Source organism: Furipterus horrens, unplaced genomic scaffold, assembly GCF_987537825.1.
Source record: "Furipterus horrens unplaced genomic scaffold, mFurHor1.1.pri manual_scaffold_1, whole genome shotgun sequence".
NCBI lineage: Eukaryota > Metazoa > Chordata > Mammalia > Chiroptera > Furipteridae > Furipterus > Furipterus horrens.
In genome coordinates, this window is record NW_028327171.1 from 109,275,963 (window position 1) to 109,295,934 (window position 19,972).

At 41.2% G+C, this 19,972-nt stretch overlaps 2 protein-coding genes and 1 pseudogene across 4 annotated transcripts in view; 2 read left to right on the forward strand and 1 right to left on the reverse strand.

The window, feature by feature from the left end:
• SLC12A8 (solute carrier family 12 member 8) overlaps nucleotides 1-19,972 on the reverse strand; it is a 153,408-nt gene that overhangs the window by 91,150 nt on the left and 42,286 nt on the right. The window lies entirely within an intron of this gene.
• Nucleotides 9,872-11,251, forward strand: LOC150021679 (tetraspanin-7). The gene has a single exon (XM_090266044.1). The coding sequence runs from the start codon at nucleotides 9,921-9,923 to the stop codon at nucleotides 10,668-10,670; it is 750 nt and encodes a 249-aa protein (XP_090122170.1). The 5' UTR covers nucleotides 9,872-9,920; the 3' UTR covers nucleotides 10,671-11,251.
• Nucleotides 13,432-19,611, forward strand: LOC150021680 (large ribosomal subunit protein eL36 pseudogene; annotated as a pseudogene).

Below are 19,972 nucleotides of genomic sequence, written 5' to 3' on the forward strand. Positions count from 1 at the left end.
ACAGGGCATGGTGTAAAGAATTCCGGAAATAGAAGCAGAGCTGCATTCATTTGCATTTATAAACCAGCAAGTACATATATTTTGGGGAAGAAGAGGGTTCAGAAAGGTGTGAAACTAGGATACAACCGAACAAGTAATTTAGGGATAAAGCATGAAGTTTATTGCATTTGGATTTTGTCTTACACGCAGCAGAAAGCTACTGGAGATGTTTACGCTGGGGAGAGACATAAAGCCAAGTGCTACTTTTAGGAGCAGTAATCTGGCTTCAGCGTATAGGAGGGGCTGGTTACCCACAGGACATGGGTGGAGCCGACCACAAGGAAGATCCTGGAAGGATAAATTTAGGTTGGGATATCATCTAAGTGGCCCACATAAAACAGCCTCTGATTGAAGGTGAGAGCTGCAGGGTTGAAAAGGATAGGAGGGTTTGAGGAGGCAGAGAAATAAAAGTTAACCCCAAACTTTCCAAGCTTGGCAAAATTTAATGAACAGTCAGAAGATAAGCTAATTATTTGCTTATTGCTTTTGGTGGGCAACAGTGAGGAGGAGAAGGTAAATAAAGGGAGGAGGCGGAAATTGAGGAGCTCAGCTTTGTTTGTCTTTAATTCAAGGTGATGCTCAGACATCCAATAGGAGCTGGTGACATGGGCACTCAGTTCAAGAAGCTGGAGCAGCAGAAGGGAGCCCCTGAGCAGCAGAGGGCTGGCAGGTCGCCACCAAGAAAGGGATGACGGAGCCTGTGCACCACCTGCCCACAGGAGGGGACAGGAAAACTAAGAGGAAAACCAAGACAGTGTGGTGTCCAAGAAGAGATAGGAAGAGACTGTTTCAAATCAGTGTAGGTGGTTGCTGTAAAGTGAATATTTGTGTCCCCCCAAAATTCATACCCTGAAACCTGATGCCCAGTGTGATGGTGTTGGAGGTAGGGCTTTTGGGAGGCGAATTAGGTCATGGGGGTGGAGCCATCCTGAATGGGATTAATGCCCTCAAAATGAGATCCCAGAGCGGTTCCTCACCCTTCTGCGTGGGAGGACACAATGAGAAGACTGCCATTGCTGAACTGGGAAAGGGGCTCACTGGGTACCAGATCTGCCAGTGCTTTGGTCTTGTACTTCCAGAGTTTTCAGAATTGTGAGAAATAAACGCCTGTCATGTATGAGCTGCCCAGACTGTGGCATTTTGTTACAGCCACCTGAATGGACTGTGACAACAGTCAACAGTGCAGAGGGGGTCAGGAATAAGAAGTGAGTAAAAGTTCTAGATTTGGAGATCACGGGGTCAGTGGGACCCCAGGTAGAGCAATTTCAGCAGGGAGTGGTCAGGCATACTTGACCCACTCCTTATATAGCTCCTAAGCAGTGGCCTTTGCCTACTTACAGACTATCGCAAGCCCCCTTCACCGGCGAGCTGAACCAGCTCCCCGCTGCTGAACTCAGAGCGAGGTGAACATGTGCCTTCCCCTGTTGCTCAAGGTCCGATGAGCCTCCCTTGGGTGAGGCCGAGTGCTAAGGCAGAGCAGAGGGTGTGGTATGGGCTCTGGAGTGCAGGGTACTACAGAGTCATGCCAGGCAACAACCTTTTCAGATAACCAAAACGTTAAGCTTGGAGAGGCATAATTTCATTCTAAAATGTAGAGCATAGAATTAAAATGTGCCACATGTCACCTTATTTTCTAAAATGTATTTTTTTCTATATTTGCCTGACTTCTATGGCAATAAAGTCATTTTGGCATGACACTCAGCTTACATAAACGAAAGTATAATCTTACAAAAATGACATTTCAGGAGCTTTAAGCCAAACGAATACTGGAGAATGCCTTGTTTCAATTAAGTTGTCATGCTATTTAGCTTTTTACAGTAATGGAGTGCTGTGTCCCCACAGAGCCTTGCACAACAAGGCTTATTTTGGAAGGGACAGGACAAGAGGTGGGGAAAGGAACAGGGCCCACTGCCTGCCCGAAGGCTCAGGAGTCAGGAGGTGAGGAGATGGAGGTGATGAGTAGGACCCACTGTTATGAGAAGTTTGGAGATGAAATGAGAGGTATGGCACAGTGACTTGAGCAGAGGGAAGGCGGTGCCAGGTGAAAAGTATAAGACTAAATGAAAGTCTACGCCCTGCCTCTGAGGTCCTGAGCCCCTCTCCCCCACATCTATCCTGCTGCCAGAAATGTGGCAGCCAAGCAAACGCCTGGCAGGAGGTTGCAGAATTCTCTGGAGAACTCAAACTGCATTGGAGGAAAGACCTGCAGAAACTGACATCGGTAAACTTCCATCGAAACAGTGTGTCTTGCCCCAGGATCACCTCACAGCGATGCCTCCTGCCACAACTGCGACCTACTCTGATTGTGCACAGAACTTCCAGTCAGCCTTTCGCTGCCTCGTTAACAGTGCATGAATGACCAAGGGCTACCAGACATTTGAAGAAAGTTTGCAGGAAGTAATGCAGAAAACAAAACAAGAGAAGCAAAGAAATCTGGGGGGAAAAAACAGAAGATATAAAGAGCAGAAGAAATTTCAAAACAAAATAAAACCCCTATAATTTATAGCCTGAAAGAGTCAAAAGAGGATATTATATCCATGAAGTAAAACAGGATGTTATTTTGAAATTAGTACTCAGACAACGACAAAGACCTCTTGGAAATTAAGGATAGCCAAAACAAAAAATTCAGTAAAAAGGTTAGAAATAAAGTTGAGAAACTCTCCCATAAAGTAGGGATGTGGACAAAGAGAGTTAAACTATTGGAGAGAGAAGATTAGAAAAATAATAATAGATCAAACCCGGAGACAGCTCCAATATCCAACTAGTCAGAATTCAATAAAATAATTTTAAAATTTAAAAAAAAAGATTTTAGAGAAGAGAAGGGAAGGAGAAAGAGAAGGAGAGAAACATCAATGTATGGTTGCCTTTTGCACACCCCCAACTGGGGACCTGGTCTGCAACCCAGGCATGTGCCCTGACTGGGAGTCGAACCAGTGACTCTTAAGTTCACAGGCTGACACTCAATCCACTGAGCCACACCAGCCAAGGCCAATAATAAAAAATTTTAAACTACATAAAACAAAGGAGAAGAAATTGTCAAAGAAATAATTAAATTTTTTGAGATTAAAAGCACCCAGGCCAGTGAATAAAATTCTCATTGTGAAACTTAAGAACCTCAAGGGTAAAGGGAAAATTCTAAGTCCTCTGAGGAGAAGAAAGAGGTTACCTATCAAAAGCAGAAATCATGAGACTTCCGAACAAGAGGGAGGCCTAGACTGACATGCTCTGTCTCCCTCCACAACTAAGAAGGAATACAACTACCTCAAAATTAGAAACAACCAGAAGTTCCAGAAAATAAAGCTACATGGAAGTCCAACATATGAAGTTATAAACAAGGGGTGCTTGTCCGGACGGGTAGGAGGGGCGAAGCTGGGGTGGAGAGATCAAGATGTGCTGGCGGTGGCAGCTGCAGTGACGGCGGTGGGACTGTGATAAGCACAGACACCCATATTTAAGGGGAAGCGAGAAGCACCAGGGGAGCACCCCTGGCTGCAGTCCAGACCCTTCAGCTCACGGTTCCAATGTGGGGGAAGGCAGACTCTTATTGCCTTAGACTGTGAGGCTCAGAGGGCACAGGGACAGAGGAGGAGGCTCCCCATCTCTCAGCAGAGAGTGAATGGCAGGAATCCATCTTGGACCCCACACCCACACAAAGTGCCACAGTGTGGTGAGAAGGGTCGCCCTGTAGTGATGAGTGCATGGGGCTCCGCCCCCGATAGCATAGGAGGTGTGAGAGCCTCGCCCAAGAAGGAAAGGTAAACAAACCTTTCAGGATGGCAGGGATAATGATGGAGATACCAATCACGCAGCTGACCAGAAAGTAAATAAATGAATTAATGGACGAACAGATAGATAATCTTTCTGAGGCTCAGTTCAGAGCAATAGTTATAAGACAGCTTACAGAAATAACAGCAGGACTCAATCAAAATGGAGAAGGGATGAAGGCTAGTCCTGCTGAAATGAATGAAAACACATACAAAACAAGTGGTGAGGGAAGGAAAACGAGGGATCAAATCAACAAATCGGAACATAGGGAAGGATCAAAGAGTCAACCAGTGCAGAAAGAGGAAACAAAAAGTGAGGAATATGAGGAGAAGCTCAGAAACCTCTGGGACAACTATAAGAGAGCAAATATCTGAATTATAGGATTGCCAGAAGGTGAAGAAGAACTAGAAATTGAAAAATTATGTGAAAAAATAATGAAGCAGAACTTCCCTAACTTGGGGAAGGAAATGGACTTACAGGTCAAGGAAGCACAGAGAGTTCCAAATATATTGGACCCAGGGAGAACCACACCAAGACACATTATAATCAAAATGTCAAAAATTAAAGATAAAGAGAGAATCTTAAATGCAGCAAGAGAGAAGAAGAGAATTATGTTCAAAGGGGTCCCAATTAGACTATCAACTATTTCTCAAAGGAAACTGCAGGCAAGAAGGGACTGGCACATACTATTCAAAATAATGAAAATCAAAAACCTACAGCAACTATTACTCTACTTAGAGAAGCTGTCATTCGGAATAGAAGGGCAGAGAAAGTGCTTCCGGGACAAAGTAAAACTGAAGGAGTTCATTAGATTCAAACCACTGTTATATGAGATGTTAAAGGGACTTGTTTAGAAGGAGGAGGATCAAAACTATGAACATTAAAATGAAAACTGTATCACAACAACCAACAACAGAAGTTCAGGAATCAAAACAAAGGCAAACTAAGTAGGCAACGATAGTGGAAAAAGAATTATAGGTATGGGGAACATATGGGGGGAGGTCAGTGGGGAGGGGGAAAGGGGGAAAGGGAGGGAGATGATGCAGGAATTAAGAAGCATAGTAGGAGGGAGTGGAGTAGACAGGAAGATGTTGGAACTGTATGCATAACCAATGGGCATGGACTAAGTGGGGGGAGATAACTGGAGGGAGGGTGGTCACTGGGTGGAGGGGAGTAGAGGGAAAAGAAATTGGGACAACTGTAACAGAATAATCAATAAAACATATTTTTTAAAATATGTATATTCCGATCATGGGGGAAAAAAGGGGAAGGTAACCACAAAACAAAGACAACAACAATAGAATGCTATTATTATGTCCCAGAAAGAGAGGATTGTGCCAATAAAAAAAAAAAAAAGCAGAAATCACAATAGGCTCAAACTCCTGGATGCCTCTGAGAGGTAGAGCAACGATGACTTCAAAATTCTAAGGGAAAATTAGTTTCAGCTGACTTTTATCTCCTACCAATCACATGTAAAAATGGAAAGGTGACTTTTTTCATGATAGAAGAGGATGACTTGGCACCCAGACAATTGGGACCAACACCTGGTACCAGCGTTGCAGTTGTGATCCGGGCCCGAGAGGGTGCATCCAGGAGAAGGACAGTGATGGGCATCTCTAAGAGAAGACATAGCATAAGACGTGCTGGAAAAAATTGCCTATAAGTATTTGAAAGCTCAATAGAGAATTTCTTTAAAGTGGCGACACAACCTAGAAAATAAAGCAGACCAGAAAAATGACCATAGTGGTTGAGTAGTAGCCCCAAAAGATATGTTCACATCCCAACCATGAGAACCTGTAAATGTGACCCTATTTGGAAAAAATGTCTTTGCAGATGTAATTGAGTTAAGGGTCTCGAAATGAAATCATCCTGGATTATCCAAGTTGAACCTGTTTTCAATGATGAGTTATCCTTATAAGATGCACAAGAGGAGGAGAAGGCCATGTGAAGATGGAGGAGTGAGGTGGCCGCAAGCCAAGGAATGCCTGAAGCCACCAGATGTCTTAAGAGGCTAGGAAGGATTCCACCCTAGAGCCTGTGTAGGGCGCTCAACTGGCCAACACCTTGACTGCAGAATTCTGGCCTCCAGAACTGTGAAGGAATAAATTTCTGTTTTTTTAAGCCACCCAGTTTGTGATTATTTGTAAAGGCAACCCTAGGAAACTAATATATGGAGTAAGCTTAACTCCAGGAAAGACTGAAAGAGATACAAAAAGAAAGCAATCAGAGTATACAATTTAACTCAAAATGAACATTTTTATGTATATGTATTATTTTAATTACATATAAAAATTAACTTTAAAAGAATAAATGACATCAGAAAAAATTTTCAACATGTATAACAAACATTGTCTAGCATTAATAAAAGCTAAGCCAGTATTTGTTTTATGTTGAATCAAATCATTAAAAAGTAAGACAACCAGCCCTGGACTGTGAGCTGAAAGGTTGCTGGTTTGATTCCCTGTCAGGGCACATGCCTGGGTTGCAGGCCAGGTCCCCAGTTGGGGGCATGTGAGAGGCAACCACACATTAATGTTTCTCTCCCTCTCTTTTCCCTTCTCCCCTCTCTAAAATAAAATAAAATAAAATATTTTTAAAGTAAGACAACCTAAAAAGAAAAATTATAGATATGCAGCAATAAAAATATAATAAAATTAATGACCACCTTATTATGCCACACACAAGAATAAATTTAAAATGATTAAAGACATAAATGTTAGAACTGAAACCATAAAAATCCTAGAAGAAAACATAGGCAATAACATCTCGGACACTACTTGTACCAACACTTTTTCTCATATAGCTCCTCAGGCAAGGAAAACAAAAGAAAAAAATAAACAAGTGGAACTGCATCAAACTAAAAAGTTTTGCACAGCAAGAGAAACCACCAACAAAATAAAAAGACAACTTACTGGATGGGAGAACATATTTGCCAATACACCTGCCAAAATCCAAAACTTATAAAGAACTTAAAAAATTCAACACCAAAAGAACAAACAACCCAATTTAAAAATGGGTAAAGGACTTGAATAGACATTTATCCAAAGGGGAAATACAGATGGCCCATGGACATATGAAAAGATATTCAATATCACTAATCATCAGAAAAATGCTAATTAAAACCACAATAAAATATCACCTCACACCAGTCAGAACGACTATCATCAATGAATCAACAAGCAACAAGTGCAGGTGAGGATGTGAGAAAGGGGAACCTTTTCGCACTGTTGGTAGAAATGCAGACTGGTGCAGCCACTGTGGGAAGCAGTGAGGAGTTACCTCAAAAAATTAAAATGGGAGAGGCAGGAAGATGGCAGCAGAGTAGGTAGCAGTGTTGTCTGCTTGCTCCCATTGCGGAAGGACTTGGAGGACAAACATGGAGAGGAGTGAGTGAGTGTGGATTTCAGACAGCGCGAACAGGGAAGGGAGTGTGGGAGCAGCGTGAAGGAGGGCGGAAAGCTCGGCCAGCGCTTTCTAAGCAGAGTCGCTGGACCTCCCAGCACTGCGCTGCTGCTGCACCCCCTGAAAGGGGCAGCTGCTCACTGGCTCATTAGCAGGGAGCTGCTTGGAAGCTTCCCCCTGCCATAGGCCCACTGACCAGCAAAGTCCCGGAGGGAGTCAGCGAGAAGGTTTGGTTGAAATGGCCGGAGGTGTGGGAAGACAATGAACAGCCCAGAATGTGAGAAACTGTGTGAACTGAGTCTAGGTGGGGACTCCCTTGGCCGGCAACCCTGGGCTGACAACTCTGTGCTCCATCCAGGTGCTTGCACCAAGGCTCCACCAAACAAAAAAGCAGAACTGAGCCAGGGAGAGGGGCCCATTCAGGAAAGCTGTGGCAGAACTGCAGACTCAGTAGGGACCCCCGGCAGGCAAGTGGCACACACAGGTGTACAGGCAGGGACACAGGCCTGTACTGTAGCTTGGAGGCAACACAGAGACTTTTCTGGAGGAACAGAGACAGGACTTGAGGCTGGGCAAGGACTATTGGCATGTGCGCACTGGCCCACCAGCAGAACAGCGTTGCTAGACCAGCCTGAGGAGGGCTGACGGTGCCACAGGACCAGGGGGGAGGGGACTCAACTAAGTGCAGCTCACAGCAGAGCTGTGGCAAGTCCACGAGTGAGAGAATAGCAACCCCAGAATCAAGCTAGATCTCCTCATAGCCAGCCAGACAGAAAAGATTTGAAACCCATGGCATTTTGACCAGGGGTGGATCCAGAAAAAGAAGACAGAGCCCAAATGTTGTACTGGGTAAAAACTCTTTCTTTAATCTGTTTCCTACCTTCTCTCCCTCCTATTCTTCTCCTTTAATTTTTTTGTCTGTTTTGTTTATCCTCCCTCTCACACTAAACATATAGCACATAACTGCTATATAAACCTAATACTACACACTTCCACTTTCTCAGTTCATTCTGCATTCTTCCCTCCCTTTTTCAACATACAATGTAAATATAACTTACTATCTCACATAGCCTTGACCCTACTTGCTACTATTATTATTCTATCATCTTCCCTCTCAAAAATCATCTTTCTTTCATTTAAAACAATTCTTATCTGTTTTTCTGATAGTATAATAGTCTTAACCTCTTTATATTTATATTAATACTGGCTCATTTGCTGCTGATAGTGTGATTGTGGGTGGGGAATATTTTGGAAGGTGTGTGTTTGCCTGGGTTGTGTGTTTATGTTTTAACAGCATCTCCACAAAAGAACTCAAGATGTGATAGGCAGAGTCACTCAATCAACTAGCCAGAGGGAAGGATCCACCAAAGAGTAACTGAAATATAACCAGACAGCTTAAACAAATGGCATAAAGGGCGCCCCAAGAGCATCAGGCTCAGGAGATCAAAGAGACTGCACCACTGAATCCCCCAGGTCTCCTAAGCAGAATCTCATACCACAAAGGTGGGAAATCAAAGCAGACAAATCTAAGAAACAGAAACAAACAAGAAGCACCCAACATGGGGAGACACAGAAACAACCTCCCGATGAAAGGAAAAGAGGAATCCCCAGAAAGAGAGCTAGATGAAACAGACATAAGCCAACTATCAGACATAGAATTCAAAAGAATGGTTATAAGGAAGCTCAATGAACTTGATAAACTCAGAGAAAACTACAACGAAGTCCAGGGGAATTACAAAGAACTTCAGGGAAACTGCGAAGAACTCCAGGAAAGCTACAAGGAACTTATGGAGAACTACACCAGCATAAAAAAGGACATAGAAACTATCAATAGGAACCAGGAAGAAATGAAGATTACAATTTATGAACTGAAGAACACAGTAGAATCAATCAAAAGCAGGCTAAATGAAGCAGAGGATCAGATCAGTGAGTTAGAGGACAATGTAGAAAAAAATTCCCAGACAATACAACAAAATGAAAAAAGACTGAAAAGGAATGACGAGGGTATAAGAGAACTGCTGGACAACATGAAACAAAAAAATATTGGAATCATAGGGATACAAGAAGGTGAAGAAGAGGAGCATGGGATAGAAAACCTGATTGAAAAAGTAATGACAGAAAATTTTTCTGACTTGATGAGAGAAAAAGTCATGCAAGTCCAGGAAACACAGAGCGTCCCAATGAAGATGAACCCAAAAAGGCTGACTCCAAGGCACATCATAATTAAAATGGCAACATTCAAAGACAAAGAGAGAATCCTAAAAGCAGCAAGAAAAAAACAGCAAATAACATACAAGGGAGCTCCAATAAGGCTATCAACTGATTTCTCAACAGAAACACTACAAGCCAGAAGGGAATGGCAAAAAATATCTCAAGCAATGAAAAACAAAAGCCTACACCAAGACTACTCCACCCAGCAAGGCTCCCATTCAAAATGGAAGGTGAAATAAGGAGTTTCCCAGACAAAAGAAGACAAAAAGAACACATCTCCACCAAACCAGCATTGCAAGAGATGCTAAAGGGAATGCTTTAAGAGAAAGAAGAAAAAAAGAGAGGGAGAGGAACATAGGTACAAAGGGAAATGAATAAATACCTCTCAATAACAACCTTAAATGTAAATGGATTAAACACCCCAATCAAAAGACATAGGGTAGCCCCCCTTACGCGCGCACGCCCGCTGCCTGCCGCTGCCGCCGCCGCCGGAGCTCTGTAGTATGGCATCGAGGAGAATGGAGACCAAACCTGTGATAACCTGTCTCAAAACCCTCATCATCATCTACTCCTTCGTCTTCTGGATCACTGGAGTGATCCTGCTAGCCGTTGGAGTCTGGGGAAAACTCACTCTGGGCACCTATATCTCCCTCATTGCCGAGAATTCCACAAATGCTCCCTATGTCCTCATTGGAACTGGCACCACTATTGTTGTTTTTGGCCTGTTTGGATGCTTTGCTACATGCCGTGGTAGCCCATGGATGTTGAAACTGTATGCCATGTTTCTGTCCCTGGTGTTCCTGGCTGAGCTTGTAGCTGGCATTTCAGGGTTTGTTTTTCGTCATGAGATTAAGGACACCTTCTTGAGGACTTACACAGATGCCATGCAGAATTACAATGGCAATGATGAGAGGAGTCGAGCGGTGGACCATGTGCAGCACAGCCTGAGCTGCTGTGGTGTGCAGAACTACACCAACTGGAGCACCAGCTCCTACTTCCCAGAGCATGGCATTCCCCCAAGTTGCTGCATGAATGACACCGATTGCAATCCCCAGGACCTGCACAATCTGACTGTGGCTGCCACAAAAGTTAACCAGAAGGGTTGTTATGATCTGGTGACCAGTTTCATGGAGACTAACATGGGAATCATCGCTGGAGTGGCTTTTGGAATTGCATTCTCCCAGCTTATTGGCATGCTGCTGGCCTGCTGTCTGTCCCGGTTCATCACGGCCAATCAGTATGAGATGGTGTAAGGAGAAGTCTTTCAAGAACGATGGAATAAGAAACCTGATTTAAAAAGGAACTGCAGCAATCCTTGAAAGACTTCCAAAGAATGTTAGAGCACAGTACTTATTATACCTGCCCTGCTCCCACTAACCTCCAACCCCATGTGAAACTGACACTCCCACACAGTCTCTACCCTGCCTTTCAGCCTAAATCATGTGTAGTGTTCCATTTGGTGAAGCCCTGTTGTGCCAGAGTATAGCCAGTTTCCCTGCATCTAGTCCAAGTGGACCCCACCAGGGGCTCCTCCATATGTACTTGGTCCAACTGCAGCTCATTGTAGTTGACTGGTTATCAAACATCACTGGCCCCCTGGGCCCTGCATGTAGTTTAGGAGGCTCCTCCTGTTAACCCTTCATCATGATTGATAAATACCACACCTCTCAATGTAGATAAATAGCTATCTGTTATTTTGGCTTAATCTCCTTTGGTTTGGTTTTCCCTTTACTAAGGCTCTTTCCTACCTTCTCCAGGCTGCTTAGGACATGTAAAGAGATACATCAGTAATTGTTCACGAGGAGGAAAAAGCATGTGTTATGCATAAAGGACACTGGGGTATGTATAGACAGTTTAGTGCACCTATGCTTCTCACTTGAAACCTGTATTACAAAGCTGTATTGTTGCTTCCCATGAAGGAAATGATATTACTTCTGTTTTTTCTCCAATTAATCGCTATTGTGTTATTTTACTTCTTTCTACATGTTTTTCTTTGCATTGACATTACAGACATTGAGGACGTCAACAAATCAAAAAAATGAGTGTGAAGGGGATAAAAATAACAGAATATTTTTAAAAGATCTAAAAATAATGCCTCTAGCATGCCAACAAGAATGCATTGATATTGTGAACATTTGTGATACATGTATTAATAAATAGAGTCATTACAAAAAAAAAAAGACATAGGGTAGTGGAATGGATATGAAAACAAGACCCACATGTATGCTGTCTACAAGAGACACACCTCAAACACCGAAAGTGAAGGGATAGAAAAAAATATTCCAAGCAAATGGACATGAAAAAAAAAGCTGGGGTAGCAATACTTATATCAGACAAAAGAGATTTCACAGCAAAAGCTATAAAAAGAGACAAAGAAGGACATTTCATAGTACTTAAGGGAACAATCCATCAAGAAGATATAACCCTGGTAAACACAATGCTTTGAAACTAGAAATTGACCTCAAGGGAAAAAAATCAAAGACATTCAAACTCATGGAGAATGAATAACATGATATTAAATAATGAATGGGCTAACAATGACATCAAGGAAGAAATCAAGAAGTTTCTGGAAACTAATGATAATGAACACACAACCGCCCAAAACATACGGGACACAGCAAAAGCAGTCCTGAGAGGAAAGTTCATAGCAATATAGGCCTACTTGAAAAGGATAGAAGAGTCTCAAATTAAAAAATCTAACCCTACAGCTACAAGAATTAGAACAACAACAACAAACAAAGCCCGGGGGGAGTAGAAGGAAGGAAGTCATCAAGATCAGAGCAAAATTAAATGACATAGAGACTAAACAAACAATTCAAAATATCAACAAAAGTAGGAGCTGGTTCTTTGAAAAGATAAACAAAATCAACAAGCCTTTAGACAAACTTATCAAGAAAAAAAGGGAGAGGACCCAAATAAACAAAATCAGAAATGAAAGAGGAGAAATCATGACTGATATCACGGAAATACAAAGGATTGTAAGAAATTACTACAAAGAACTGTATGGCAAGAAACATGACAACCTAGAGGAAATGGACAAATTTCTAGAAACATATAATCTTCCAAAACTGAATCAAAAAGAAGTAGAAAGCCTGAACAGACTGAAAACAAAGAGTGATATAGAAACAGTAATAAAAAAAACTCCTGGCACACAAAAGCCCTGGACCGGATGACTTCACAGGTAAATTTTATAAAACATTTAGGGGAGAACTAATGCCTACCCTTCTCAAACTATTCCAAAAAATCCAAGGAGAGGAAAAACTCCCAAACTCTTTCTATGAAGCCAGTATTACCCTAATTCCAAAACCAGGTCAAGACACAACAACGAAAGAAAACTACAGGCCAATACTGCTGATGAACATAGATGCTAAAATCCTCAACAAAATATTGGCAAACAGGATCCAGCAACACATTAAAAAGATCATACACCATGATCAAGTGGGACTCATCTCAGGGAATGCAGGAATGGTTTAATATTCACAAATCAATAAATATAATACACCAACTAAACAAAATGAAAGACATAAGTCACATGATCATATCAACAGATGCAGAAAAAGCATTTGATAAAGTATGACACTCGTTTATGATGAAAACACTCAGCAAAATGGGAATAGAGGGAGCATACCTCAACATAATTAAGGCCATATATGAGAAGCCTGAAGCCAACATCATACTCAATGGGCAAACACTGAAACAAGATGAAAAGGAAACCAACCACATGGGAAAACATATTTGCCAATGATACCTTGGACAAGGGATTGATCCCAAAATATGTAAAGAACTTATACATCTCAACACTAAGAAGACAGACAGCCCAATCAAAAAATGGGCAAAGGACCCGAACAAACATTTCTCTAAGTAGGATACACGGAGGGTCCATAGATACATGAAAGAATGCTCAACATCACTAGCCATCAGAGAGATGCAAATAAAAACCAAAATGAGATACCACTTTACACCAGTCAGAATGGCCATCATCAACAAGTCAACAAACAACAAGGGCTGGCGAGGATGTGGAGAAACCGGAACCGTACTGCACTGTTGGGGGGAATGCAGACTGGGGCAGCCACTATGGAAAACAGTATGGAAGTTCCTCAAAAAACTAAAAATGGAACTGCCTTTTGAACCAGCGATTCCACTGCTAGGATTACTGTATACCCGAAGAATCCTGAAACCCTAATTCAAAAAAACTTATGTACCCCTATGTTCATAGCAGCACCATTTACAATAGTCAATTGCTGGAAACAGCCTAAGTGCCCATATGTAGATGAGTGGATTAAAAAACTGTGGTACATTTATACAAGGGAATACTACGCAGCAGAAGAAAAGAAGGAACTCCTGCCATTTGCGACAACATAGATGGAACTAGAGAGAATTATGCTTAGCGAAATAAGCCAGGCAATGAAAAGAAAAACAACCATATGATATCACCTGATTCAGGAGACTAATGAACAACACAAACAAATGAATAAAACTGAACAAGAAACAGAGTAACAGTTATCAGGGGGGAGTGGGGAGGGAGAGAAGGGGGATAAGTAGGGGAAGGGTCTAGTCAAAGAACATGTATAAATGACACATGGATATGGACAATGGGGTGGGGAATGACTCTGAGGGAAGGGGGGGCTGGGTGGGAGGGAGCAATGGGGAAAAAATGGGACAACTGTAATTGAAAAACAATTTTTAAAAAGAGTGAAAAAAGAGAGAGAGGGAGGAGAGAGAACATCTACTAGACAAATACTACCTTAGCTAGAAAATTAATAGCAGGCATAATAATTTTTTAAGGAGAACAATATTAAAGGAGATAAGTCACCAAAAGATAAAACAATTTTGAACTTGTATGAACCTAATAATTTGTTCTTAAAATTATGAGGCTAAATCAAACCAAATTATGCGAGGAATTGACAAACTATGTTAACTTAAAAACAAAACATCCTTTCAAAGTGAAAAAAAAAATTAAAATGGAACTGCCTTATGACCCAGTGATTTCACTTCTGGGAATTTATCCAAAAAAAACAAAAACACTAATTTGAAAGAATATAAGCACCCCTATGTTCATTGCAACGTTATTTACAATCCCCAAGATTTGTAAGCAGCCCATGTCCATCAGTAGATGAGTGGATAAAACAACTATGGGACATTTACACAATGGAATACTACTTGGCAGTAAAAAAGAAGAAAATTTTACCCTTTGCAACAGCATGGAAGGACCCGGAGAGCATTATATTAAGTGAAATAAGCCAGTCAGAGGAAGACATATAACCATGTGATTTCACTCGTATGTGCAATCTAATGAACAAACTGAACTAACAAGCAAAATAGAGACAGACTCAGACAGCGAGCAGGGTGACAACTATGAGGGTGTTTAGGGTGTGGAGGAATTGAGCAAAAAAGAAAAAGGACTCGTGGACATGTACAACAGGGTGGTGGTTGTGCGGGTAGAGGAGTAGGTCGAGGTGGAAGAGGGTATAAAGGGGATAAGTGGTGATGGGAAAGATACAATAAAAAATAAAAAGAAAAGCAAATTAAAAGAAGATCACAATTTTTGCCCATCACACAGCAAGAATTTAAAAAAATTGAACATATTCAATATTATTCAGAGTATAGGAAATCAATAACTCATATACTTCAGTGGAACTTTAGAATGGAACAATCTTATTGAAGGCAATTTGACAGAACTTAACAAAATTTTAAATGTGTTTGATCTTTGTCCTATGAATTCTGTTGATAAGCCTTGATCCTTGGAAAATAAGCTTCAAATTTTGTACAAGGATATTTATATCAGCAATATTGTAATAGCAGCAAACTAGAAAAGCCTAAATACCCATCAATAAACTAACGTTTAAATATAAAGTATTTTAAATCTAGTATGCAGGTGTTAACAAAGAATGAGGGAATCCTGCATGTACTGATATTGCAGGATGTCCATAATATGCTACTGAGTGGGAGAGAAAAAGCAGTAAAAACAACGTAGAAGTTAATTATATTTTTACAAGGGGCTATGTTGTATGTGTTTATCTACATGTCTGTGTGCATGTGTGCTTGTACATGTATGGTAATAGACTGGAAAGCTATTTTCCGATTTCCCTCTGGGAAGTAAGCATGAGAGAATACTAAGGGAATGAACTTTCACTTTTTACTTTATATTTCAGAATTTATTTTTACCATACAAAAAACATTTATTTTGTCTTTTAAATAAAGTAAAAATATAATTTGACTTAAGTGTATTTAAATCTTTTCTGATTTTAAAATTAACTGTATGGTTTTAAATGTGCCTGCAAATTTTCTGACACCTCTCCATTCAAAAGGTGGAGACTAATGCCCCTCATTAGGGCCAGACTAAGTGACTCCCTTGTAACAAACAGCTGTGGTGGAAGTGCTGCTATGTGATTCATGGAGCCAGATCATAAAAAGGACCACTTCTCTCCCTCCTTTTCTCCCTTCCTCTCTGATTGTTTGTTCTTGGGAAGCCAGTCACCCATGACTTGAGGACACCTAAGCAGCTTTCAGGAAGGGACCACATGGAGAAAAACTGAGGCCTCCTGCCAACAACCAGTATCAACTTACCAGCTGGATCCTCCAGCCCCAGTCAAGTCTTCAGAGGACTGCAGCCACTGCCGACATCTGACTGAACCTCATGAGAAACCCTGAGCCAGAATCACCAGCCAAGCCACACCCAAATTCCCCACCCACAGAAAAGGCAAGGAAAAAGAAACATTTATTGTTGTTTTGTGCCACTATAGGTGGGGGTAATTTGTTCAACAGGAATACTGATACCTGTATCGCTTTCTCTCTGGAGATTAAAAGTGGGAACAGAATAAAGAGCTCAGAAACAGACCCACACAAATATAGTCAACTGATCTTTGACAAAGGAACAAAGGAAATTTCAAGGGAGGCAGAATAGTCATTGCAACACATGGTGCAGGAATGACTGAACATCCACATGCAAAAAAAATTAGACTTTCCTTACGCAAAAATTAACTCAAAATGGATCATAGACCTAAATGTAAAACACAAAACTATAAAACTTCTAAAAAGTAAACCTTAGGTTTAGTAATGAGTTTTTAGGTACAACAATGAAAATATGATCCATGAAAGAAAAAAGTTGGTTAGATTTTATTACAATTAAAAATGTGTGCTTACACAAATGTCACTATTAAAAGAGTGAAAAAACAAACCACAGACGGGGAGAAAATATTTCCAAAACATATATCTGATAAAGGGCTGGTTTACAAAATTCACAAAGAGCTTCCACCAGAACCACTGAGAAGCAGCAGCCATAGCTCTGCGCTGCCCTGTGGCTGTGGGCCTCCACAAGGGTCACAGGTGACCAAGAATGTGAGCAAGCTGAGGCACAGCCACCATGCAGGTGCCTCACCAAGTTCATGCAGGACATGATTTGTGCTGTGTGGATTTGCCCACTATAAGTGGCATGCCATGGAGCTGCTCAAGGTCTCTAAGGACAAGAGGGCCTAGAAATTTAGCAAGAAAAGGTTAGGGACATACATCTGTGCCAAGAGGGAGAGAAAGGAGCTGAGCTATATCCTTGCAGCCATGGGGAAGGTAGTAGCCAGGAAGGATAGAGCCCCATCCCCTCTGTGTGTAATAAAATCTGTCCAGAACAAAATATATATATAAAGAATTCTTAAAACTTAACAATAAGAAAAAAAAACAATTAAAAAATGGTCAAAAAATATGAACAGACACCTCACCAAAAATGATCCACACAAGTCAAAGAAGCATATAAAAAGATGCTCAATATCAAATGTCATCAGAGAATTGTAAATTAAAATGAGATACCACTATGCACCTATTAGAATAGCTAAAATCCAAAACACTGACCATAGCAAATATTGAAGAAGATGTGGAGCCACAGGAACTCTCATTAGCTGCTGATGGGAATGCAAACCAGTACAAAACCACTTTGGAGGACAGATTGGAAGTTTCTTACAAAGGTAAATATAGCCTCACCACGCGATCCAGCAATTGTACTCCCAGGTATTTATTTAAATGGCTTAAAAAGTTATACCCCCCCAAAAAAAGCACACCAATCTTTATAGGTTTATTCATGATCGCCAAAAGCTAGAAGCAAGCAAACAGTTCTTCAATTGGTGAATGGATTTTTAAGAACTGCGGTATAGCTATATAATGGAATATTATTCAGTGATAAAAAAGATTAATGAACTATTAAGCCATGAAAAGACATGGAGAAACCTTGAATGCATACTGCTTAGTGACCGAAAACAGCCTGGGGAGGCTGCATATTACATGGTTCCAACTCTACGACATTCTGGAAAAGGCAAAACTACAGAGACTGAAAAAAATCAGTGGTTGCCAGGAATTCAAGGTTGGGAACAGGAAGATAAGTAGGTGGAGCACAGGGTATTTTTTAAGGCATTAAAACTGTTCTGTATCACACATGTCATTATATACATATATACTTATCAAAACCCACAGAACTATACAACACAAAGGGTGAATCCTAACATAAAGTATGAACTTTAACTAATAGTAATGTGTCACTATTGGCTCAGTGAGTTGTATAAAATGTACTACACTAATGCAAGACATTAACAACATGGAAAACTGTGGCGGGAGGGAGAGAGGAAGGATATGGGAACCTCTGTCCTATCTGTTTAATTTTGTGTAAATTGAAAACTGCTCTAAAAACTAAAGTCTATTAATTTTTCTTTAAAGCAGCACTAATCAATTGAAAGAAAAGTGGAAATAAAATAATATAGCTACCCATAGTCTCAGCAGAAAGACAATTGCCATTAACATGTATGCATAGTTCCTTCCAGTCTTTCTTCAAGTCTTTTTTCAAGTGTCTGTATATATGTCATTGTGTAAAGGAGTTGAAGTCATTCTGCTAAATTCATTCTAAAGGTTTATGATCTAGTTCAAGTTTGGATTTTTAACCATAGAGGAAGTAGCCCTATATAAAACATCAGTGATACCAAAAACAGAGGAGCTAGTTGCTATGGGAAGGATTGAAAATAAATTTCATTTCACACTACATCCTGCTAACATACTGACCAGAAGGAAGAAGAAATACTTGGAGTAACTTAGGAGAGCAGCCAAGAAAAGTTCTAATCAAGAAGGAAAATGCATCAGCCTAGTGAGGTTTCAAAGATGCCAGAGCATCTCTGTAATTTCACTAATTACGCCCACCCAGCAACCATTTGGATGAAGGGGGAAAGCACCCAGGAATCAGGGACACAAGTAGACTAGATGACTCTCTCTCTCCTTCGCTGACAGTTTGATGGCCAAACAGGCAGCAGGTCTCCCTCAGGGTGTGGTCTGTCTGTCTCTACAGGGTGGTGCAAGGCCAGGAAAAATAATCACCCTTCCCTCCCATGGAGATGCTCCAAATATTTAGCAAGCTGCAAGGCCCAAACTTCAAGGGATCCGTTCAGACACTGCACTGGCTCTGAGCCTTGCAGTGGATCCTGGGGCCCCTTCTGTACATGCTGGGTCACGGGGCAGTTTGGAAGTCCTGAGGAAGGGACCAGGATGCCAGAGTCACAGGTAGGGGCACACTCAGGGAGCTCAGGGAAGTGACTATTTTCCAAATGAAGAATTTTAATGTATGAAGAAGTGATAAAGCTAGATCAGTCTGTCACACCAACTAAGTTCTGACCTTTGTTCAACCAACATTTTTATGAAAGAAAAGCCTCAACAGAACTCATGTCAGGGGCAGCCTTGAAGGGTCCAAGCAAGATACTATTATTAAAAAAACAGCCAGTAGTATGAAGACAGGCCCAGCCTCCCACTCAGAGGACAGCTCTAATTCAGAGCCCCATAGATCTGGTTGCATTCCCAGCTCTGCCATGCATTAGCATGAATTATATAATCTCTGAGCTCCAGTTCCCTCAGCTGTAAAATGGGTATAAACTGTTCCCTCATGAACTTATGCTAAGGGTTACATGATATCAGCCATGTGAGATGCTAACAGAATGCCTGGCATATAACTGCTCCATCAAATGCAGCTGCCATCACCACCACCATTAGAGGGGATTGTGCCGTGGGTCAGTTTTTCTTTTTCTCTTTATTTTTACTTTTCCTTTTTTATTTTACTTTTTTTTAACAGAGCTTGTGGCCCCATTGCCCTTTCCTTGTCCCTATTCCCCAAAGTGTGAATTATCAGGCAGTTACTTTTTCTACAGCATCCTAGGAATAGCTCTGTACTCTTGAGAAAAAGACTTTTGATGCCTGACCAACTCAAATCACAAAGCTACCACATTATGGACAGCCTGGGTAAGAGCTTCCCACTCAAAGCCTAAGGACTGAGGATTAGAGTTGCCCAGCACCCCGAGGCTGAGGAGACCCAGGGCTAGAGCAGCGACCCACTGACTACCAGTGCATGACACCATTTCCCAGTGTGGGACTATATTGACTGCTTATTTTCTTTCTTTAAACTTAGTTAATAGATTCATATTTTTACTTTAAAAAAACTTAATAAACAAAATTATGGATAATCAAACCTATATCTGCCTCAGTCTCCCCCCAAAAAACAATTGTTAACATTTGTTATATTTAATCAAGTCCTTTTAAA

Coding starts and splice junctions, on each gene's coding strand:
- LOC150021679 (XM_090266044.1), top strand. CDS start 9,921: ATGGCATCGAGGAGAATGGAGACCAAACCTGTGATAACCTGTCTCAAA.